Here is a 23584-nt window from a genome sequence, read left to right as displayed (position 1 = left end):
AAAAAAAAAAAAAAAAGAAAAGAGCCTTCTAAATCTCACATGACAGCATCTACGTGGAGAACTTACTGTGCATCAAAAAAAAAAAAAAAAAAATCTAGCTGCACAGGAGCTGCAAATACAGTTTCTGCTTTCCAACCTCCACAGTACAGGAAGGCACACTAGGAGGTAAAGCAGAAATAATGAGGAGAAAAGAGGAATAACAGAACAAAGACCCTGAGGCATGTTCAGGAAATGTAAAGGAGGCAAATTGAGCAGGCCACTTGGCTATGGTCAGGAGGTTGGACTTCCTCCTAGGTGAAATGGAAGCCACTGGCTCCAAGCACGCTGGGTGCTGTGATCAGATTTGTACTTCAGAAAGGTCCCTCTGGCTCCTATGTGGAGAATAGGTTTGGGAGACCAGAACAGAAGCCAGAGACCAACAAGGGGGTGGCTCTGCAGTCTCACGATGAGGGGTGATGGTGGTCTGGATGGTAGCTGAAGAGTCGGAAGGAAGTAGGTGGATTTGAGACTTGTTAGGAGGTGTAATCTACAGGACATAGAAATAATTGAGTGTGGATAATAGGGGAAGGGGAGTATAGAGACAACTCCAAGGTTTCAGGCTAATGAACTTAGAAAAGTCACCTCATTTCTCTTTTTCCTTTTCTTTATACCGGGAATAACTATGATGGGTAATTTATTCATTTAACATATATTTACAGATCACCCACTGTATGCTGGGGAGTGGATGTGAAAGTGTCTGGCCCCAGAGTAAGGGCTCAGAAAGAAAAAAACATTTTTCTTGTATCCTTCCAAGCTCAACTCAAATACCCTTCCCCCAGGGAGGCTTCCTTCATTCCACCCCAGTCTGCACTGCTCTCACGCTTCTAAGCTATGGGAATTGTAGTCCCAGTGTGGAGCATGGCCTGAACCAGGAAGCATGGGGAACACGGCTCATTCCCTTAGAGCTAGGAGATAGGGTAGAAGATTTTAGATGTTAGTAACTCCAAGAAATCGTTATGTCTCCCACCAGGCCCTTTGCTGATGCTTCTTTCTTCTGCCTTAAATGTTTTTTCTCTTATTTATCGTTTACTTGGATGTTTCCTCTTTCAGGAAGGCTTCTTTGCTCAACCAGACCGAGTTGCTCTCTCAAATGTGTTCTTCTTGCATCCTTTATTCCCCACGAAAAATTAAAAAAGAAAAAATCTTAAGCCCCGAAATTGGCTGAATGGACTCCCTCTCCGTTAAAGAGACCCCAGGGTAACCTCAAAAACTGACTTCCTAATGGGAGGTCAGACATGCCCTGTTACATTCCCTCCTTCCATAACTACCACTAGCCTTTCTTCCCTAAGGGTTAAGCAGAAACCAGCCCTTTTGAAAGACTCGCTCCAATGCTGACATCAACCAACTGCCCAATGCTGCCCCCCATTTCTGTGGTTTTGACACAGCCACTGACCAGCAGTCCCTGCTGATACAAGACCGCCAACCTCAGAGTGGTTTTGCCCAGTCTATAAAGGCTGGGCACAGAGGGCCTTTATGTCCTCAGCGTCACCTTTTGATGTATAGGCCTAATTGTAGTACATTTAACTGTTGTCTCCACCCCAAAATGAACATGAGATGCATGTTTCATGCATGTTAGCCTACTACTATGCCAAGGCCTCCCCTTCATGAGTAATCACTTCTCCTCCTATAACCTGTTAACTATCTCAGCATAAATTCCAGTCCCCTTTACCCCTCCCTTGAAGTGTTGAGTCTGGCTTCTGGCTGGAAGCTGTCCTTCCCAGACAGTCAGAATGGCCTCCTGCAGGCTGCAACCCTTTATAATAAATAAAAATCTCCTTTCCAAATTTGTGAACCTCATGGTTCTTCAGTTGACAACCCACACTTCTCACACTAAGTTGTCATCATCAGTTTGCTTGTTTCCCCACTTGATGGAAGCCCCTCAAGGGTAGGGACCCCCCGGAAGTCAGGCTGGGGGCCTAAGATAGAAGTGACCTGAAGCTTTCAACATCCATTCAGCAAATATTTATTGAGCACCTACTTCATGCCATGCCGTGATCTAGGCAGCATTGATGAAAGCAGACACATGTAAGAAGGAAAAGATGGGAAGGATTTCTGTGAGAAGAGAATGGAGTGGGCATCTGTGTTTATCAGAATTGAAATCTCTGTGACTTAACACACACATGTTTATTTCTTACACATGAGAAGTCTGATGTGGTAAGTAGTGCCTAACTTCTATCTAGTGAAGCCAGGGCTCAGAATCCATCTATCATGTGCTCTGCCATCTCTACGTGTGGCTTTTCATCCACCATGACAGTAAGAAAGAGATGAATGAGGCACACTGGCTCTAATTGCCTAAACTGGGAAGTGACATCTACTGCTCACAGCCCATTGGCCAGGACTAGTCACATGACTCCACCCCAACTGCAAGGGAAGCTGGGAAATGTAGAAGTGTACAGAGAGCAACACAGGCACAGCATCCTGGGCTGTGTGTGTGGGGCGAGGAGGGTGAGGAGGAGGAGAGAGATGTTTGGAGAGCAGCAAACAGACCATTTTGCCCTAATGCCTGGCGTAGACTTGTAATAAAGCCCCATCAACTTTTTGTTTTGTTTGTTTTTTTTTGCTTTTGTGATTGGAGAATGAAGCAAGGGAGGAATAATTGGTCTCCAAATTTCAGCTTTAAGTCCCTTCTATCCTGGAGCATTAGAACTAAAAACGCCATTTATCAAGAATCAACTTAGTGCCTGGCACTGTGCCAGGAGCTGTACACCTATCATTTGATCTCAATTAATCTTAAAACAATCCTGAGGGGGATGGGGCTGCCAGGATTATTGTGCTCATATTGCAGATGAGAAGACTAAAGCTCAAACTGGCTTAAGCGTTTGTTCAGCCTGTGGCAAAAGCCCAAACCCTTTTTATTATGGTGCACGGGTATGATCACTCATAGGGACAAAGGGGAAAACATTAAAGAGCTAGAGGGAGTGGGCTTCTTACTCTTCAAATGGCCTCATTTCTGAGGAAGAATCCACACCTCACAAATCAATGAAGTTTGACAGCAGAAGAGGGTGGGATGTATCCCTGTGCTTAACTTCTCCACACTCAGCTGCAACTCAACTTTCCTCAACTGCAAATGGACATGGCAGACTGGCCTCCTGGGCAACCACAAGGAGCCAGTGAGAAAGTGGCTGTGAACACTGAGCACCCAGAGAGCGCTCCATGAGCAGCCTCTCTTCTCTTTAGAGGGCCTGCCTTCAGAGGGGGTCTATGGGCAGAAGGAATCTTACTAGGGCCCACTTGCCCTGATGGTGACAGTTAGGTAGTTAAGGGCTTCCAGAAGGCAGCTGAGGGGTATGGAGAGTCAAGCCCAGGGGGAAGGCCAGATCTACATGCTTGACCTTGGGGCAGTACCCTTGTCTCTGTTAGTTCCCTCATCTGAAAATAAGGAGGTGTTGGTTCTCATCCATCAAATGCTTAATATGTCAGAGGGCTCTTAGGAGCATTATGGGGAAGATGGTGTGAATGCATCTTGTCAACCCTAGATTTTCTTGTCTCCCTACTCCCCACCCCACCTGAACCATGAGCTCCAAAGGAAGAGGAGCTGGGTCTTGGACACCCTTCTTTCTCCCACCTCCCTCTGCCCCAGAAGGTGACCAAAAGCTGTTTGTAGAAAAGTTGAAAAGTCCATCCATCCACCAAACAGAGGATCATCTAACTAACTCAAAGTCTAAAACTAAGGGGATTTGGGAGTTTCCTTTCAGTCAGAGGTCGCAAACTGGCCACAAGTGGGCCAAATTCAGCTCAGACAAGTTACTTAACTTTGCTGTACCCTGGCTTCCTCATTAGAAAATGGGCATATTAATATCTGGAAGGACGGTCAAGGATTAAAGTAATTAATATATGGAAAGTGTTGAGGACAGTGTCTGACACATAAGTGTTGTGTATTTGTTTTATTATTATAAATAATATAATATAATATTATTTATATATATAAATATAAATAAGGGGCTCAGGCTTATGGTCAGGGATCTAATGAGAGAATGCAGAGGNCTAAGGGGATTTGGGAGTTTCCTTTCAGTCAGAGGTCGCAAACTGGCCACAAGTGGGCCAAATTCAGCTCAGACAAGTTACTTAACTTTGCTGTACCCTGGCTTCCTCATTAGAAAAATGGGCATATTAATATCTGGAAGGACGGTCAAGGATTAAAGTAATTAATATATGGAAAGTGTTGAGGACAGTGTCTGACACATAAGTGTTGTTTATTTGGTTTATTATTATAAATAATATAATATAATATTATTTATATATATAAATATAAATAAGGGGCTCAGGCTTATGGTCAGGGATCTAATGAGAGAATGCAGAGGTCATGAATGGGCACACAAGGCTCAAGACATCCTTAGACCACAAACTCGACTTCAGGGGAAACTGGGTTTATTATTATTATTATTAGAGTCACATGGTATTTCTTAAAGTTTTTGAATTCAAGCATCTTCACTTCCTCAGTTAGCTCTAGTCCACACTGCTCCCTCCTGTCCTGCACTGAGCCCCAGAAGACCCCTGGTTTGTGTCTCCTGACTGCAGCCTGGTCCTCTGCCCTCTTTGTTCCTATTGGTTAACAGGCTGTTTGGTGACACAGACTGTCAACAGAACCATGAAGATTACAGACCTGAGCCAGACCAGTCCTCCCCTCAAACCTCCCCTCTCACCACCACTCCCACCTCCCAAATCAGGCAAACTCAAGGCAAATCCCTGAGTTGGCCTCTCAGACCCATGGCTCCACCTCAGCCAGCTGCGTGTCTTTGGGCAAGCCCTTCCTTCTCTCCAAGCCTTAGTCTCCCCAGGAGTCAAATGGGCTCCAGAACCCCATCCACCTCCCAAGTGTGTTCTGAAATGGGGACAGTAGAGAGGACTTGTCATCCCCCCAGGGTCCCTAATTCTCTCTGCAGCAGAGCTGAGAACTCTAGTCCCATCCTCTTTTAAACATCACTCTCAATGCAAAAGAAGAATCCCATGCCAGCTGCGACAGAACAGCAACCACAGAGCTCCGTGATTATCTGGATGCAGGTTTTATTATCATTAGGATGACTGTCATTGACAAGGGAAAGGGGCTTAGAGGGTTATATACAAACCACAATTATTGGGCGACGTTTCAATATTCCTACACGCATTTATCCCACAGCCACACACAGCGCAACACCATAGGGTATTCCCCTACATATGCTTCTCCAAGCAGTGACACAGCTGTGGGTCAGGGCTCTGCCTACCCACAAAGGGATGCCCAGAAAGGAGAAGATCCTGGGTCCTGGGGGTGAAGTTTACACATGGGGGTGAAGTTTACAATCCTGCCAGATGGGGAAGGGGATGGAAGCTGGATTTGCACATCAGTGCCTCGGTCTCAGCCCACTCTCACTGGCTGCCATCCCAGGTGCTCCCTGCGCCACTTGGGGAGCCTTTGCAAGACACAGAAGGACCGTCTTAGCCAGGGCTAAGGAAAGAGCAGACCTGTGGAGGTGGGGGTGAGAGGGGCTCTGGGATCTGCCCCTTGCCTGTGGTGCTAAGTGGGGGAAAGTGGGGTTTAAACTTCTAGGCTGATTTTCTGACGTGCCTAAAGGAAGAGGGCATCGCCAGGGGCTGGGATGTGTGTGAATATGGGGCTGGGAGGGAGGAGCTCAGGCTTATGGTCAGGGATCTAATGAGAGAATGCAGAGGTCATGAATGGTGGGGCACACAGGGCTCAAGACATCCTTAGACCACAAACTAGACTTCAGGGGACACTGGGTTCAGTCCTCCAGGGGCTCCCTGACCCAGGCAGCCCGCCGGCCAGGGTGCTGCCGCTTTTCCTCAGCTCCCTGGTTCCTACTCAGGTCATCCAGGAGCCCCAGCAGGAGGCCCGCCTGACCACAGGCTCCCTGGGGCCCACAGGGTCCTCCCAGGGCCCTCTTGCCAGGATGCTGGCGTTTCTCAGGCATCAGCTCTTCCTCTCTCTCTTCCTCCTCCTCCTCTTCTTCCCAGCTCCTTTGAGCCTTGGGATCTGCCAGCCTTCTGCCGGGGTGCTGCCGCTTCGTGACAGCATACCCAAGCCAGGCGGAGCGCCGGCCAGGATGCTGCCGCTTGTGCGGGGTTACATGGACTGACCATGAAGCCTCGTCTTCCCGTCGGCCAGGGTGCTGCCGTTTGTGGGGTCCCACAGCGCCCCCTTCTTCCTCTTCCTCTTCTTCAACTCCCTCTTCCTCCTCCTCCTCTCTTTTGCCTGGATGCTGACGTTTGGAGAGCCAGTCAGATTGAAGGATCTGGGACGCTAGAGAAAGAAAGAGGTCAGTGAGGGGCCCCTGATCCATGTAATAGGCAGGCGCCTGAGTGACCACTCCAGCTTTTCTCCCAGGCAGAGTACATTTCCTGCAGCTCTCACTCAGAGCCATGGTCTTGCACCTGCCCCTCAGGCCGCACAGATACACACACTCACACAATAGTCAAAGGCATTACCTCTGGGTTCCAATCCCAGTTCTGGCACTCCCTAGTTGTCTGACCATAAGCAACTCAATTGATTGATGGGAGACTCAGTTTTCTTCTGTGTAAAATGGTAATAACAGTACCTACCTAAGAGGTTGTTAGGAAGATCAAACAGTGTGATAAGGTGTTTTAAGCGCTTAGTGTCTGGCACAGAAGTGCCTAGTCAATAGTAATTCAAACTGTCACACACAAAGAAACTCTCTCCCTAGCACACAGACGCTTCCCCACCGAGGGCCTCCTCCCTGTGAAATATTCCCAGCATGGAGACGGGGAGGAATCTGACCCCAAGGAATGGTCAACTCCAGATCCCGCTCAGGCGCGGCCAGGGAGGGTTTCTGAGCTTCCGAAAGGCAGGAGGCTGATGACCAAGCCTCCCCTCCTCTCTGCCTCCAGGTTTCCAACGCTCTCCCTGCAACCTAGCCCAACAGTCCCCGACAGCTCCATCCACTCACCGGAGTGCTCACCCTGGTCCCCTTGCAGCCGCTGGATGTTTTCCCGGAGGAAGAGGACGCGCTCCACCTGGCGCAGGAGGTCATCCAGGCCCGGACGCTCCGCGGCTGTCACTGCCTCCTGCTGGGCCGCCTCTGGCTGAGCACGGCCGCCAGGGACACCGGTCAGGTTCAGGGTCAAAGCCAGGGCGAGCAGCAACCAAGGGCCGGGCATCGCGGCGTCTGGGTTAGAGGACAGAGAGAGTCTGAGCGCACGAAATCCCACCACATCCCGCTCCGTCTTCCCAGACGCCCGCCGGAAACAAACCACGCACAGTTCAACCGCCCTCCCAGAAGCAGGACCACTGCCCCTTGTGCAGGGGCGGGAGCAGCGGCGGGGTCCGCCCCGGCTCTGCGTCCACACTGCCCCCTCTAGGCATCCTCGTCCCCACGGGTGCCTGTAGTGCCTGCGCCCAGTTATACTTGAGCAAGACAGGAGGCCGTGGGAACCCCGTCACCAGCGCCACCGGCACCCTTCAATGTGACGCGGAGCTGGGGGAGCTGACGCTGGGACTGCCTCGCCGGGAGTGCAACCACTGAGATTGCAGCGCCAGGCACAGCCGCGACACTAACGGTTGTGTCCCCGCCAAGACTCCCGCCAACGTCCCCATCGCCACGTTCTAATTCTAAGCTCCATGGCCGACATCTTCATTCCAAAGCTAAGATTCGGGTTCTAAAGCTCAAAGTCTATTTGTAAAGCAAAAATTCTATTTCTAATGCTAAGCTTTCATGACTAAGCCAGGACTCTGCTTCTAAAGCTAAAATCCTAATTTCAACGCTAAAATTGTATTTCTAGCGTTGAGATTGGGATTCGAACTCCCAGCTTCTCACGCCGACGCCCGGAATGCCCAGATCTGTCCGGCCGCACCCGGTCAGGGGGTGTCGTGGAGCTCCCACCCTGCGCTCCGACCTCCGCGGACCTGAGTGCCCAGCAGCGAGCGCTACCGGTGTGCCCGTGCCGCGCCTTCCGTCGGGTCCCCGGCCGGCGCTCGGAGAGGAAACGGGGGTGCGAGCGCAGCGCCCGCCTGTGCACCGGCCCTGTGCTCCAGGAAGCTCTCGGAGAACCGAAGGCGAGGGCGGGCCTAGAGGGCTCCTTTTCCAGTGCTCCCGGACGCCGCCTGCGGAAGGAGAGGGGTCCGGGCGGTTACCTGCCAGGCGTGGGCTCCACAGGATGGGTCTAGGATCCGGGGACTTGGGGTCCGCAGCCTGCAGGTCAGGAGTCGGTAGAGCTGAGGACCCCGGGCGCCTGCCGAGCTCTCTTCAGCTGGGCCGCCGCTTTTATCTGCGCGAGGCGGCGGCTCCGGTGAGGTCAGCGGGGAGGGGTCGCGGCCGCCGGGAAGGGGCGCTGACGGCAGCTGGCCCCGCGGGACCCCGCCCGACTGCTCCTCCGGAAATCTGGAGCGGGGACGGTGGGGACGCGAGCCAGGGCGCGGAGACACTGGCCGCAGGATGGGGCGCCGGCGCGGGGTCGTTCCTGCACCACCTCCGGAGATCTGTTGACGAGAACACTCGTGTAGGGGGCAAAGGGAGAGACAGAGAGATTGAGAGAAGCACACGATTAAACCCAGACGCACGAGAGAGCGAGAGGGCGAGACAAAAACCGAGATCCACACTGAGACGACGGGGAAACACTGGGCAGACACACACAAAAGGGACACGGCCGCAGAACCAATGCAGAACGCAGATGGGCAAGAGAAGGGCGAGAGAGAGAGAGAGAGAGAGAGGGAGAGAGAGAGAATGGGAGACAAGTGGGAGTGGAACTCTACTTAAAAAAAAAGAAAAAAAGAGAGAGATGGGATCTCGCTTTGTCCCCCAGACTGGATTGTGGTGGCGCAATCATGGCTCACTGCAGCCTCCAACTCCTGGGCTCAAGTCATCCTCCTGCCTCAGCCTCCTGAGTCTCTGGGATTACAGGCGTGAGCCACCCCACAGGCTCCGGGGTGCTAATCTTAACTGTGTCATTCCTGGCTAGTGCCTCTGCTTCTCTGGGCCGCAGTTTTCTCTTCCGTGCAATAGGAGCCAAGAGGAAAGCTTTCAGAATTCCGAAACTGGTGGCCTGCAGGCTACAACCAGTTCATGGACAATTTTGATTGACTTCCACAGTGTTTTGAAAAAATCTGAATAACCAACATTTTAAAACCAAGATAACTTAGAAAAATTTGGATTTATGGCTTCTCTTGAAAGAGTGGGCCCACATTTCTTCCTGCCAACAGTCAGCTGGAGCTGAACCTGGCTGCCCTTGGCCACCACAGTCCCCACCACTCCCTAATGTCTCCCCATGTGTTGCCCCTGTCACTGAGGAAGGACATTCGAGTCTGCAGCCCCTGCACAGGAAATCTACTGGAGTTCACCCAAGTCTGGCGAAGGAGTGGAGGGGAAGTAGGGAGGAGAAACATATGGGTGCGAAGGAGCTTGTGCCCCTAATCGGTCCCCAAAGTCCCAGATGTGGGACTGCCACATCTAGCCCTAGGAGCGCCTCCATCTTGAAACTTTTTTTAAGGGATCTTCCCACCTCAGCCTCCAAGTAGCTGGGACTACAGCCAGGCACAGTAATTTTTATGGCTTTTTTTTTTTTTTAACTTATTTCTTGTAGAGACGGAGTCTTCTTATGTTGCCCAGGCTGGTCTCGAACTCCTAGACTCTAGAGATCCTCCTCCTTGACCTCCCAAAGTCCGGGATTACAGGCATGAGCCACCACACCCGGCCCATCTCGAAACATTTAACAATCACCTACTATGGTGTCAGGCTCCTTGGTAAGTCCTGAAGGCCTAGAAGTGAATGAGGCTCAGCCCCAGCCCTCAAAAACTTCAGAGGCAGTGAGGGAGACAGGCTGAAAAATGGAGTGAATCTGACAAGGAGAGTGCAACAACTCACCTGCAGGCGGTGGGCAGGCGGTTGGGGATAGTCGGGAAGAAAACAGAGTCACTGGAGTGTGAAGTGGGCTAAGATAAAAGTCTGGATGCAAAGTAATGAGGTAAGGAATTCAGAACCAGAGCTACTGAGTCTACCAGGAAATGTCCAGAAGGTTCAGAGAGGGAAAGGAGAGCTGAACCTTGAGGGAGGCGGGAGAGTTGGCCAGGTCCACTTAGAGGGAACCACACTGCTGGCAGAGGGAACACATCAGTGAAAGCATCTCCTACCTCTGGACAGTCCTAGCGATTTTCTGCTTCACCACCGTACAGTATTTCTTCAGTCTAAAACTTTAATGAGGACTTGTATTCCCAGGACACCCTAGTGATCTGACAAAGGATTTCAAAGGTGTTTAATTGTTGCTCCTTCCCTTGGTGGAGTATCCAACTTTCCTGGCACATCCACACCTACAATCTCATTGTGCCGTCTCATCACCGGGGAGATAAACAAGGTGGGGACTGTCAGTCCCATTTTACAGATAGGGCACAGAGGCCTGAGGGGGCAAAGTGACTGTGAAGGTTAGAAGTGAAAGGGAACTTTCATTTTATTTCATTTTTTATTTATTTATTTTTTTGAGACAGAGTCTCCGTCTCCCAGGCTAGAGAGCAGTGACACAATCTCGGCTCACTGCAACCTCTGCCTTCTGGGTTTGAGCGATTCTCCTGCCTCAGCCTCCCAAGTAGCTGGGATTACAAATGCACACCACCATCCTTGGTTAATTTTTGTATTTTTAGTAGAGACGGGGTTTCCTCATGTTGGCCAGGCTGGTCTTGAACTCCTGACCTCAAGCAATCCACTTGCCTCAGCCTCCCAAAGTGTTGAGATTACAGGAGTGAGTCACCCTGCCTGGCCAGAGGGAACTTTTAGATCACAGCTAGAATCCTTTCCTCATGTTTAGGTGAAGAAACTGAGATCTGGAGAGATGGCCTGACTCCCAGGCACACTGTGCCTTCAGAGTCAGGTGATTGGTTCAGGGCAGACTGCAAACATGAAACCTCAGGCTTGGTCTCCCAGCTAGACTCCAGGATTTGAAGAAATGCCACCCTAGCTAAGATGAAATCAGATAGACCCGTTGTCTTTTGTACCCAATGACGAGGGGGTAAATTGATCCAATCTTTTGGGGGGCGATCTAAAAATTTAGCACATATGTACCTTCCATTAGACAATTCTGTTTTTCGGAATTAATCATACAGATACTTCCACCTGTATACATGAGAATGTATGCACCAGGGTGTTCAGTGCAGCATGGTTTATTGAAGCCAGAATTGGAACCAGCCTGGATGTCTGTCCATCAGGAGGGGGACACTTAAATCAACTAAGGTCCATCTAAAACTGTGGGGTACTATGCAGCCTTTAAAAGAAGAAGGCAGTTCCATATGCACTCATGTGGAATAAGCTCCAAGAAGCAGAGTAGAGAACTATGTGTACATGATGCTGCCATTTGTGGAGTGTGAGGAAGATGGGCTGCCAGGCTCTTACGTTCTTTTTGTTTTGTTTTGTTGTTGTTTAGAGATGGGGTCTTGCCCTGTCACCCAGGTTGGAATGCAGCAGCACAATCAGTAGCTCACTGCAGCCTTAAACTTCTGGGCTCAAACAATCATCTTGCCTCAGCCTCCTAAAGCACTGGGATTACAGGCACACACCAGTACCACACCAGGCTAGATTTTTGTTTTTGTTTTGTAGAGACGGGGTCTCACTACGTTGCCCAGGCTGGTCTCAAATGCCTGGCCTCAAGCAATCCTCCAGCCTTGGCCTCCCAAGTGCTGGGATTACAGACCTGAGCCACCACACACAGCCTTCTTATGTTCTTAGACAAGACCCATGAAGAAGGAAACCTAGAAGCCAGGGAAAGGGAGGATAGAGAGGGTTGTAGGAAGGCTTGCTTTTCACTGTCAGCTCTTAGCCCTGTTTGAATTTTCTGTCTGCCTTTTATCCATAGAAATTCCATGTGGAAATCTCTCTAATCCAGATTCCCCCTTACCTGTTCCACCGGAGATTTTTGACAAAATTGAGCAATAACTGTTGGTGCTAAATCCACCAGAAATACTTTTCAGTTTTCATTTCATTCACTGATTTCTTTATTCAACAAATATTTCCAGTGTGTACATAGGTCTCCGGCATGGTTCTAGGCCTGGGGCACACAGTGCAGCAGAGGGAGGTGCAAGAGAAAGATAGAAGGGATCAGACCTCATGGGAAGCTTGCTGGCTGTGCAGAATAAGAAGTTTGGATTTTGTTCTCAAGGCAATGAGAAAATAGAAGGTTTAAAGGAGGGAAGGAGGGGAGAGATCCAATCTGATTTCTTCTTCTTTTTTTTTTTTTTTTTTGAGATGGGGTCTTGCTGTATTGCCCAGGCTGCAGCTTCAACCTCCTGGGCTCAAGTGATTCTCCTACCTCAGCCTCCCGAGTACCTGGGACCACAGGCTTGCACCATCAAGCCTGGCAAATTCATTCTTATTTTGTAGAGACAGGGTCTCCCTGTGTCGCTCAGTCCAGTCTCAAACTCCTGGGCTCAACTGATCCTCCCGCCTCGACTTCCCAAAGTATTGGGATTACAGGCATGAGCCCCATGCTCGACTTTGATTTATTCTTTCAGATCATCCCTCTGGCTGCCTGGTGAATTATAAGCGTACAGTTGCTCCTTTGTGACGCTCTCCTGCCTTAGTTTCCCCCCTGTTCTGTTCACTCTCTCCTCTCAGGTTCTCTCTCTCTCTGCTCAGCCAACTTCTGAATTATATGTGCTCCACTGGGCTCAGCCTGTGTCTACTGTCACCCCACACACTTCTCCAGGCCTTCTTGCCCACCTTCCTGAGCCTGGTCATGTGCTAGTAACTCACAAATCAGCTTAGCCAGAGAAAACTACACAGTCATCAGAATAGAGAGACCCCTCCCTGAGGTAATCCCCTTGCCAGCTGCAAGTGAGAGAAACTCACCCCAAATTGACTTAAGCAAAATAGAAGGGGCATGTATTGGTCTATATAACCACAAATATAAAGGCTTGGACTAGCTTGAAGCATGGCGGAATCGAGGGGCCCAACAGGTGTTACTAGAAATCTGTCTCTTTTCTCCATTTGTGATCTCTACTTTCCTCTAGATGGCTTCATTCTCAGGCTGACTGTCCTCAAAGATGGAGAAGTGGTCATAGGTAGCCCCAGGATCCCATTTTCCCAGCTGAGTTACCCTGAGAATAAAAGAGTCCTCTCCCAAAAGTCCAGCTCTCATTGACCCAGCTGAGGTCACATACTCATTACTAAACCAACCATCATGATTCAGATTAGCCAAACCTGGGACTGAAGGGTGGAGTCAGCCCCATCTAAACAGCATGGACTGAAGAGGGTTCTCCAAAGCCATATTGGGGTGCACCTTCCAGAAAAGGATGAGTTGAATGCTGAGCAGGTAAAACACAGGTCCCCTACAGCCTCTTTGCAGGGATGAAGAAACCAAGACTCTGAGAGGGAGAAAGGCTGCCTGAGTCCCTTAGTGAATTAGCAACAACCTAAGTCCAGTGCTCTACCCAGTGAGCCCTTTCCTTCTCACCTGCCAGGTCAGGGTTTGCTCTAAAGGAACTGGAAATGACCAAACTCCAGTCGCCAGACTGGGCTCTATCTTCCACTCCACATCTCACCCCACCCCTGGATCTTGTTCTGGTCTCATTGGCAGTAAATCACCATTAAGACAGTACTGTCTTCTGGAGACTTTGGGGAGCTCCATTTCCAAAGCGCCTAATAAATGACTCCCTAACAGAGTGATTTCAGATGCTGTGATGGGAAGGGAGTGCTATGTGGGTGCCAGGAGGACTCTTGGCAGCTGACCACTCTGACTCCACTTAGATCACCCTTGGTCACTGCCCAGCTGCTGACAAAGAACTAACTCAGTCCTTTTCCTCCAGTGCCCTTCAATCCCATATGTATTTATTGAGCACCTTCTACATGTAGGCAATGTGGCAGGTGCCAGGGGACGGAGGGGAATGAAACTGTATGATTCCTGGCCAGGCGCGGTGGCTCACGCCTGTAATCCCAGCACTTTGGGAGGCTGAGGCGGGCAGATCACGACGTCAGGAGATCGAGACCATTCTGTCTAACACAGTGAAACCCCGTCTCTACTAAAACACACAAAAAATTAGCCAGGCTTGGTGGCAAACGCCTGTAGTCTCTGTAGTCCCAGCTACTCGGGAGGCTGAGGCAGGAGAATAGCGTGAACTCAGGAGGCGGAGCTTGCAGTGAGCTGAGATCACACCACTGCACTCCAGCCTGGGCGACAGAGTAAGACTTCATTTCAAAAGAAAGAAAGAAAGAAACCATACGGTTCCCTGCTGATGGTAAGACTGAGTCCATATAGCATATGCTGGCATTCAAGACACTTTATAATTGGGGCACAATCTAGGCTTTTCTCCTGCCAGTTCTCCCCTCCTTCCATATTCATGTCTTCTCCACATCAACTAGTGAAACCCATTTGACAAACATGTTGTGCAATTTTACATCTCCATGGTTTTGCCCCTCTCTTTACCTCTGACACCTGCAGGTCACTTACTTATTCTTCACAGCCTGCTGCAAATGTCCTTCACTCTTGAGTTTTAGGGATAACAAGAGGATTCGGAGAGAAACACTCTTCTGAAGGTGCTAGCAGTCTGGCAGGGGAGATGTACGTGCCCACATAAGTTACATTACAGCCATGTGCTTAAAGGCCATGAGGAGGGATCACAGACCCAGCCTGAGGGGACAGGGATGGCTTGTTTGGGTGAGTCTTGCAGTGACCTTGGACAAAGGAGCATGCCAGCAAGCCTTCTATGACCTCTTTTGCTGAAAGAAATCCCCATCACACTCTCTCTTCCTTCCCAGCTTTTATCAATAGGTGTGATCAGATATTTATTTATTTCCTTTTGCTTTTGCTCATCTTCTGCCTTTCCCACCAGAACGCCAGCTCTATGAGGACAAAGACTTGGTCTATCTGTTCCCCGCTGTTTGCCAGCTCCTGGCACACAGCTGACACTCATTAAAGATTTGTCGAATGAATGAATGCATGAATGAATGAACTCAGCCTGGTGAGTGAGCATAAGCTGCCCAGGCCTGTCTTTTGTGCTGAGAGGAGTACAAGGGCAGCCCCACTTCATGATCTCTGGACAGACATCAGAGAAGCAAGATATTTGTGTGAGAGAGAAACAATGTGGGGAGCAGACTTGGAGGTGCACAAGGAGACCTGAAAGCCAGAGCAATCAGAGAGGGCTTCTTGAAGGTGGTGGTGGGGAGGGGCTGCAAAAGCCAGGCCCTGAAGGATGAGGAGAGTCAGGACAAGAGGATGAGGCCAAGTTGTTTGAGTACCTTCCTGAGCAGAGGTGCCTCACCCCTACCTCCACAGAGCAGCATGGTCCAGTGATGCATAATGTCCAAGGACTGTTGAGGTAGCTTATCACTGTGAGATGCTGGGCAGAGTTGGCCCTGTCTAGGCTCAGGGCCCAAGACAGGCTTCCAAACCCAGAGTCCTGGCTGACAAGTAGAAACCATGAGCCCCTATTGACACAGCCCTTGTGCCCCTTATGAGGTCTTACAGTCATGCTGAGCAGCCAATTGCAGGTCTATATGAGCCAGGTTTTCCCAAGGAACAATTTTCTGCCCAGTTGGAGCTTGCTAAGTGGAGCTTGTGCTCAGGAAGGGCGCTGGGGCTGCGGGGTTGGTGTGGAGCTGGATGCACAGGAGAGACTTCTGGGAGCACTGTCTGAGGCATTTAGCTGAACACAGAGCATGTACACATCTGTGTGGGTTTCTGTGATTGTGCACGTGTATTTGCACTTCACATGATGGTACTGTGTACATGTGTATACACGTGCGGTCCGTGTCTGTATGGTGTGCACATGTACGTGTGTCTTGTGTGCGTACATGCATATGTATGTGTATGCAACCATGCTGGGTCCATGTCTAATAAGGAGTTACAATATGTGCTACACACCCTATGCCTTTGTGTGTGCATGTGCCATATGTGTATATGCATGTGTGTGGGGTTTATGTTTGTATGTTGCACACATGTGCATGTGTGTTTGTGCCTAAGTATAACAGTCAGCTGCATACACGTGGGCACATGTATCCATTGCTTTAGTTTAAGGCAGGGTCTAGTGGCTGGAGTAGGGTCCAGTTGGTTGTTGTTGACCTCATCTGATGTGAGAACATACATCTAGATCGAATGTCTATCCATGAATAGGACATACCTCACTTTCCCTTCAAAAACTACCTGTCTGCACTTCCTTCTTCATTTTTCTGCCAGCTGGTAAATTAACATAGTGTTCACAGAACAGAAGGGAATTTTCTGGAAGGCAGGGTCCTGTGTTCATCTCCCACACAGCAATAAGAGCATAGTGGCATGTCGGAAATGGTGAATGCTGGAAAGGAGCAACAGGTAAGGTTTGGGAAAACAGGCCCCAATGCCTGGGTGGCTGACACGTTTTTCTCATTTAATTCAACACAGCTCTGTGAAGTCAGAATTACTCTTCCGCTGTTTAAAGAAATCAAGGCTTAGAAAGAGCAGCCGGATGAGTGGCTCACGCCTGTAATCCCAGCACTCTGGAGGCCGAGGTGGGAGATCATCCTGAGGTCAGGAGTTCAAGACCAGCCTGGCCAATCATGGCGAAACCCCATCTCTAAGTAAAAACCAAAAATTAGCTGGGTGTGGTGGGCACCTGTAATCCAGCTTACCTCCAGGAGGCTGAGGCAGGAGAAATCACTTGAGCTGGGAGGCGGAGGTTGCAGTGAGCCCGAGATTGTGCCAATTGCATTCCAGCCTGAGCGACAAAGCGGGACTCTGTCTCACAAGAAAAAAGAAAAAAAAAAGGAATGACTTGTTCAAATTCCACAAAAGCCAGGAAATAGAGGAGCCCTCAGATTTGAATTCAAATCTATGTGAACTCAAATCTATGTACAGGCAAAGCTTGTCCCACTCTACCCGTTAGATGAAAATAGCTAATGCGTTTAAGGATGGTGATGAATGTGGAGAATTTTTTTTCCTTTTGCAAAATTCTCTTTGAGGTTTGGTTACATCTTCTTCTCACTAAATTAGAGAAACTTTTATTAGAAAGTATTTTGAGAAATAAATACCCATAAGCCATCCTTTAACCCAGAATCTGATGTCTAAAATGCCCAAGATGGAGAAGGAGTCCACTCTGACCTTTAAGATATATGTGGTCATGAAGCTGTCTTTAGATCATCTTGAAAGACTATATGCTAATTCTGATGAGGGACGGAAAGTTTGGTGGACCAGGGTGGGAGAGGGGTGGGAGTGCATAAATCTCTTGCCGCCAGGAAAGCTGACAGATGCGGCAGATCAAGACCATCATCATCCATTCAGGCCGGCCAGAGATAACAAGCCCCCACCCCTGCCATCTCTTCTCTTATTACGGGATGAAAAATGAAAACCGACCTCCAAATTAACGTTGCGCAATTAGGTATATTTATTTTTGCTGTCAGCCCAACAGGCCCTGTATCCAGTGTTTGAGCTAATTAAGACTTTGTCCTCAGAATACCTGGACATGCACCTGAATATTGAAGTGGGGAGCAAGGTATTAATATTGCCAGTAATACTGTTCATAAGTCAGGTGACAACAGATGGATGAGGATGGGGCCCAGCGGGTGGCAGACGGAGGACTTCAGTATGACCCAAAAAGAGGCCCATGTCCTCTAGGCGTCCTCTTCACATTTGCCCCCCTGAGAACCCCACGTATATGGAGTTGGACACTGTGGTGCTCTGGCCACCTGTGTCCACCTTTTACTTCCAGGAAGGCAAAAGGACAACTCTTTCTTCTTGACTTTTGCTTCCTCGCATTACGTGGCAGCCTTTGGTAGGATACGCTGCCATGCTGTCCACCTTCCAGGGGCCAAGCAGTGTCCTGGTGGCTGCCACGTTTCCTGGGACCTAGAATCTCCAGCAGAGAGATGGCAGAGTTCTGCCCGGACATTGCAGCACAGCAACAGCAACAGCTACAGGAATAGACGGTGGAGAAGTCCTTTACTGCCCAGCTGGACCCTTGCAGGGCCCTCCTTCTTGCTCTCAAGCCTGACCTTTTGGTCTTCCTGATGAGCAACAAACCCCTTTTTCAGCTAAGCTCGCTGGATGGGTTCTGTTGTTCAACCAGTCCTGACTGATAATGCCTCCCTCCTCTGTCCTGGACCTCAAGGGGAGTCACAGGACTCAAATCCTGGCTGGTGATTTCAGGAAAGAGGATTGAGATGGGAAGAGGTTTGGAAGAAGGATCTGAGGATGGAAGGGCAAAGGGGAAATACAATTGGGGTCAAATGAACATCAGGACGATAAGCCCAAAAACAGAGTCCCAGTTAGAGGCCCAGAGAATGTCAGAAATGCTCTCCACATGATCACAATAATTTTCACAAGAAATGTGAAAGTCTTAACTCCCCATTCGTATAAGTTGACTATTTATTTTTGTCTGTTCAACCTCCAGGCCCCTTCCTCTTTTTTTTTTTTTTTTTGAGACCGGAGTCCTCGCCTGTCGCCCAGGCTGGAGTGCAGTGGCCGGATCTCAGGCTCACTCAAGCTCCGCCTCCCGGTTCACGCCATTCTCCTGCCTCAGCCCTCCCAAGTGGCTGGGGACTACAGGAACGCCGCCCACCTCGCCCGGCTTAGTTTTTGTATTTTTTAGTAGAGATGGGGTTTCACCGTGTCGCAGGATGTCTCGAACTCCTGACCTCGTGATCCGCCGTCTCGGCAATCCCAAAGTGCTGGGATTACAGGCTTGAGCCACCGCGCCCGGCCAGGCCCCTTCCTCTTAAAACAGGACCCTGGGTTTCCAAGGGGTCCTTACCTTCCCTTGCTCTCTGGTCTGTTGGTTTATGTGGAGTTAGCACCACCCTGGAATCCTTGTGCCCCAGGCCTGGCCAATCAGAGTGTGAATCTCCCATCTACAGGGACTGGTTCAAGGACAGATGTATGACCAAACCAGGCCAATGAAACTCAAATGTGAGATTTTTGCTGAAACAATGTGGAAAGAGGTGTTCTTTCATGCTTGGGGTATAGGGGTGCAAGCCAAGCACTACTGGGCACTATTTCTGCTACCTCATGGAAAGATTCTGCTTATGAATGATGCCACCACAAAGTTAATTGAACCAGAAAGTGTAACTGGCTTTCCATGACACTGTTTGAACATATCACTGGCCTCTTCAGTTACAGGAGCTGATACACTACTTTTTTGTTCAACTCAGTTTGAGCTGCCTTTTCTGTCACTTGCAACCTAATGACTAACAGATGAAACTCAAAAAGACGTGAAGGGATCCTATGGTTGGGCCATGGCTTATTCCATGCCAGGGCAGGAAAAGGGAACCACGTTCCCTGACCTTAGCCTCTGCCTCAAACTCTGAAGGCATGCGTTTGAGTACCAGCTCTGCTACTGATTCACTGCAGGCTTTAGGTACATCACTTAACATCTCTAGGGCTCAGTTTTCCCTTCTGTAAAACGAGGATGATAATATTTATATACTGATGATAATAACCTAAAAATTTCAGCAAACACTAATTGGTTACTACATTCTCGTCCTTATGCAAAGTGTTTTACACATATTATTACATTAAATCTTCATAAAATTGAATGATGTGAGTATTGCAGTTAATCCCATTTTATAGATGAGAAAGCTGGGACCCAGAAAGTTGGGCAACTTGCCCAAGGTCATCAGACGGAAGACCAAGTCTTTGACTCTAAATCACCATGTTATACACTCTCTCAGATGTTGAAAGTATAGCTGGCCAAGAAGGGGCAGTGTTCAGGGAGGATTTTCCTGCCTGCTGGCTCACCAAGGCCCAGCCACTTAAGAAAAAAAGGCAAAACTATTCTGCACCTTACAGAAGGAGCTCCAGTTCTACCTGAGAAGTGTCCCCACTGGGGAAGTGACCCAAAGTCTCATGTGTCTTTGGGAGATAAATCAAGATCAAGGCTAGGGCCTTGGGACTCAGCCTAGCGCCTGTGAATAATATCTCACCTGGACTTTCAAAAGATGGGTCATTTCTCTGGTCTCATTCATATGTGGTCATCAAAGGGAGGCCAAAACACTTTTAAGGATAATATGCTTTAGGTGACTGAGTGGAAGAGCAAGTAGGGAGTGAATAAATGCATGAGTAAATCTATGAATGAGTGAGTGAGATAGAAGTGAACTGGTTTCCTGCCCCAAGGAGCTCATAGGGAAGCTGGGAGACAAGAAAAACAAAGAAACAAACAAACAAAAAACAGCAGAAACAAAGAACAAGTATGTGTCAAGACACATAGCACTGATCATGTGCTATGGAGGAAGCAGTCTGCACGGACAGGAGATGCCCAGTCAAGCCTCAACTATGAGGTGAGGCTAATCAGGAGCCTGGAGGGTGATTAATATTGGAAAGGCTGGAGAAGAGCAGGTAGGGCACTCAGTGGGGAGCACTATGGGCAGGTAGAGGTGTGGGGCTGGCTGAGGGCAAAAGACTCCCTTTTTTCCTGCAGACCCACCCAGCCCTCACCATTTCTGATACCTTCATTGGCACTTGGCCAAGAGTTACCTGTGGATGTAGATCTAGCTCATGGATACTGTGGGGAGAAATCAGAAGGCAGGGCTGCTCTTAGCTCAGGCTCATAGCTAGGGCAGAGAGGTGAGGCAGGAGCCATCTATCGCAAGCGTTCTGGGTCTAGACATGCCAAAGGTGAGGCTGGATGCATCTCCAGGGCTACACTGAGAGCCCGGCTGGCTACAGCCAATGGATTTTCCATTAGTGGTTTTGAAGCCAGAGGACAATTCAGGACAGTCGTGAATGATGCTCAGGCAAGCAAGGGCTTCTGAGGAGGGGCCCAGCACTTGATGGCTCCTCCCCATAAACCTGCTCTCAAGCCTTCCTCTTCCACAATCTAGGCCTGGCCAATTGCAATTACAGCCAATGTTTCACAATGCAGAGAGGAATGTGGTCATGACAAAGTTCTGATGAAGGATAAGCTTGATCGTATCAGGAATTCAGCATGAAGCAGGGACAGGACACTTGGGCACTGTCTGCTCTGGGGGGACAGGCGTGGCCGGATGTCACATGGCAGCACTGAGGATGTACCTCATACAGCAGGCATCCCATGATTGATGAGCCACTCGAGTCCAATAGGTAGGGAAATTAAAAGAAATTTAAAAAGGGAAATTAAAAGAAATTTTAAAAAGAAAGCTTAATAAATTCTGGCTGGAGTCATGCAGACAGATCAGCACTCCCCAGCCTACTACTGAGAGCTAGTTTTTAATGTGTATCCATAGAAGTCACAAATAGATTCACTGCAGCTATTGGGATGATGGGAGCTTGCTTTTTGATTGCTTGACAAATTCATGATACTTTCACCTGTGCTTGGGGTGGAACGCTGAGTGTTGAGCTGCCTTGGCCAGGTCACAGCCACCAAACTGGTTCATGCTGGAGACAGCCCAGGAGGCTGGTGGGGGTGGAGAAGATGTCACTCATTTGGCATCGCAGCTCCTAATACAGGGACTCTGACACATACAAGGGTGCATGGACACAAGACACACAGGACACATAACAAGGATACATACGGACACACAAAGTCACAGATACCAAGAAAAACACCTTTAGAGACACATATAGAGACCCAGACACACATAGGACTTATATGAGGAGACAGTGACACACACAGACCCACAGGGACATACAATAGACACACACAGTCATTCGTACAAAAAGAAACACACAGGGGCACAAAGAGAACCTCAGATATGCCCAAATATACAAAGACACAGCCTCACAGGCACAAGCACAACACACGCACACACACACACACACCCCCCTCGGGAGAGACTCCAAGCAAAGGCAAAGAACCCCTTTGCTGGAACAGGTAGGCACTGGGTGGCCTCAGACAAGACTTCAGTCTAATCTCTAAGCTTCAGTGGCCTCATCTAGGAAGTGAGAATCAAGGCCAGTCACAGGGGCTCACACCTGTCATTCCAGCACTTTGGGAGGCTGAGGCAGGAGGATGGCTTGAGCCTAGGAATTTGAAACCAGCCTCGGCACACAGTGAGACCCCCATCTCTATAAAAAAAATTCTTAAAAATTAGTTGGGCACAGTGGCATGTGCCTAAAGTCCCAACTACTCAGGAGGCTGAGGAAGGAGGATCACTTGAGCCCAGGAGGTCAAGGATGTAGTAAACTGTGATTATCCTACTGCACTCCAGCCTGGACGATAGAGCAAGACCCTGTCTCAAAATAAAAAGGCCAGACGTGGCGGCTCACACCGGTAATCCCAGCACTTTGGGAGGCAGAGGTGGGAGGATGGCTTGAATCCAGAAGTTTGAGACCAGCCTGAACAATATGGTGACACCCCGTCTCTACAAAAAATTAGCTGGGCATGGTGGCCTGTGTCTGTACTCCCAGCTTTCTGGGAGGCTGAGGTGTGAGGATCATCTGAGCCTGGGAGTTTGAGACCAGCCTGGGCAACACAGTGAGACCTGTCTCTACAAAAATTTAAAACTTTTTTTTTTTTTGAGACGGAGTCTTGCTCTGTCACCCAGGCTGGAGTGCAGTGGCGCCATCCTGGCTCACTGCAAGCTCCGCTTCCCGGGTTCACGCCATTCCCCTGCCTCAGCCTCCTGAGTACCCGCCACCTCGCCCGGCTAATTTTTCTTTTTGTATTTTTAGTAGAGATGGGGTTTCACCGTGTTAACCAGGATGGTCTCGATCTCCTGACCTCATGATCCACCTGCCTTGGCCTCCCAAATGCTGGGATTACAGGCGTGAGCCACCGCGCCTGGCCTTAAAACTCTTTAATTAAAAAAAAAAAAAGAAGAAGAAGAAGAAGAAGAAACGGGAATCATGATCCCCACCATGTGGGCTGCTGTGAGGGCCAAATGGGACAATGACATCAAGTGCCAAGTGAAGGGTTTCACAGGCAGGGAAGCCAATGCCTGTTGGTTCTCTAAAACCAAAAAGAGAAGGAAGTTCCTTAACAACATAATGGACTGTATTTTACACATAAGAATGTCTAGTGGTCCAAAAGGGACGATCCCAGAACAGGAAGTTGCTTGTTGCATCACAGCCCATGAAGCAAAGGTCAAGCCCAAAGCAGGGCCACACCTACACTCACCGATCCCACCCCACAGTGCTCTGTCTTGAGGCCCAGCACTCATGGTCTTTGGTGCTCACGCCCTTCAATCCCACCCTACCTCATCTCCACCGCTCCTCTTCCACCTCAGCTCGGATCCTAGTTTCCTCACTTCCACAGACATGCTACGCTGTTCCTGCCACCAGCGCCTTTGGACGCGCGTCCCTCCCATCTGGGGCGCCTACCTTCTCCATCTGTCTCTCCAAGTCATATCCCTCCTTCCCCAACTTGAGTCCTACTTGCCTAGGGAGCCTCTTCTAATACCAGTGAACTTTTTCTGTCCTCCTCTACAAAGTCGTGACTTTTCCTTCCTCCACACATGAGGCGCACAGAGGTGAAGTTATTTGCTCAGGGTCACACATCTCAAAAGCAGCAGAGCTGGGATTCAAACTCAGGTCTATCTGACTCCACCGTCCAGTCTCGTCTCCCCGTTTCTCTCTCTTTCTTTCTTTCTTTCCTTCTCTTTCTTTCTTCCTTTCTTTCTTTCTTTCCTTTTTTCTTTCTTCCTTTTCTTTCTCTCTCTCCCTTCCTTCCTTCCTTCCTTCCTTCCTTCCTTTCTTTCTTTCTTTCTTTCTTTCTTTCTTTCTTTCTTTCTTTCTTTCTTTC

At 49.3% G+C, this 23584-nt stretch overlaps 2 protein-coding genes across 3 annotated transcripts in view; both read right to left on the bottom strand.

Moving 5' to 3' along the window:
• Nucleotides 1–5023: 5023 nt before the first annotated feature.
• Nucleotides 5024–8553, bottom strand: TRH (thyrotropin releasing hormone). Of its 2 annotated transcripts, none has more exons than XM_017859194.1 (3): nucleotides 8123–8553; nucleotides 6939–7157; nucleotides 5024–6274 (listed from the first exon to the last, which is right to left on the bottom strand). In XM_017859194.1, exons 2-3 carry the CDS (start codon nucleotides 7147–7149, stop codon nucleotides 5757–5759), a joined length of 729 nt encoding a protein of 242 aa, XP_017714683.1. In that variant the 5' UTR covers nucleotides 7150–7157; nucleotides 8123–8553; the 3' UTR covers nucleotides 5024–5756. The 2 variants fall into 2 exon arrangements, with proteins under 2 accessions (XP_017714683.1, XP_017714684.1); XM_017859195.1 differs by lacking the exon at nucleotides 8123–8553 and adding an exon at nucleotides 7250–7344.
• Nucleotides 7253–23584, bottom strand: part of LOC108519904 (elongation factor Tu, mitochondrial-like) — an 88285-nt gene continuing 71953 nt past the window's right edge. Inside the window, 3 exon segments of the mRNA XM_017859192.1 lie at nucleotides 7253–7448; nucleotides 7920–8029; nucleotides 8123–8467. Of these exon segments, the coding sequence (XP_017714681.1) occupies nucleotides 7253–7448; nucleotides 7920–8029; nucleotides 8123–8467 (651 nt within the window).

This window comes from Rhinopithecus bieti, unplaced genomic scaffold (genome assembly GCF_001698545.2).
Source record: "Rhinopithecus bieti isolate Rb0 unplaced genomic scaffold, ASM169854v2 scaffold_49509, whole genome shotgun sequence".
NCBI lineage: Eukaryota > Metazoa > Chordata > Mammalia > Primates > Cercopithecidae > Rhinopithecus > Rhinopithecus bieti.
The sequence above is the reverse complement of the archived record's forward strand: the minus strand, read 5'-3'. Positions and strand labels throughout refer to the sequence as shown.

What these genes read in the sequence shown, in the direction of transcription:
- TRH (XM_017859194.1), bottom strand. Translation starts at nt 7,149, where the DNA reads ATGCCCGGCCCTTGGTTGCTGCTCGCCCTGGCTTTGACCCTGAACCTG. An exon ending in GGACCAGGGTGAGCACTCCG is followed by an intron (nt 6,275 to 6,938) that starts GTGAGTGGATGG and finishes TTCTTTCTCTAG; the next exon opens with CGTCCCAGATCCTTCAATCT.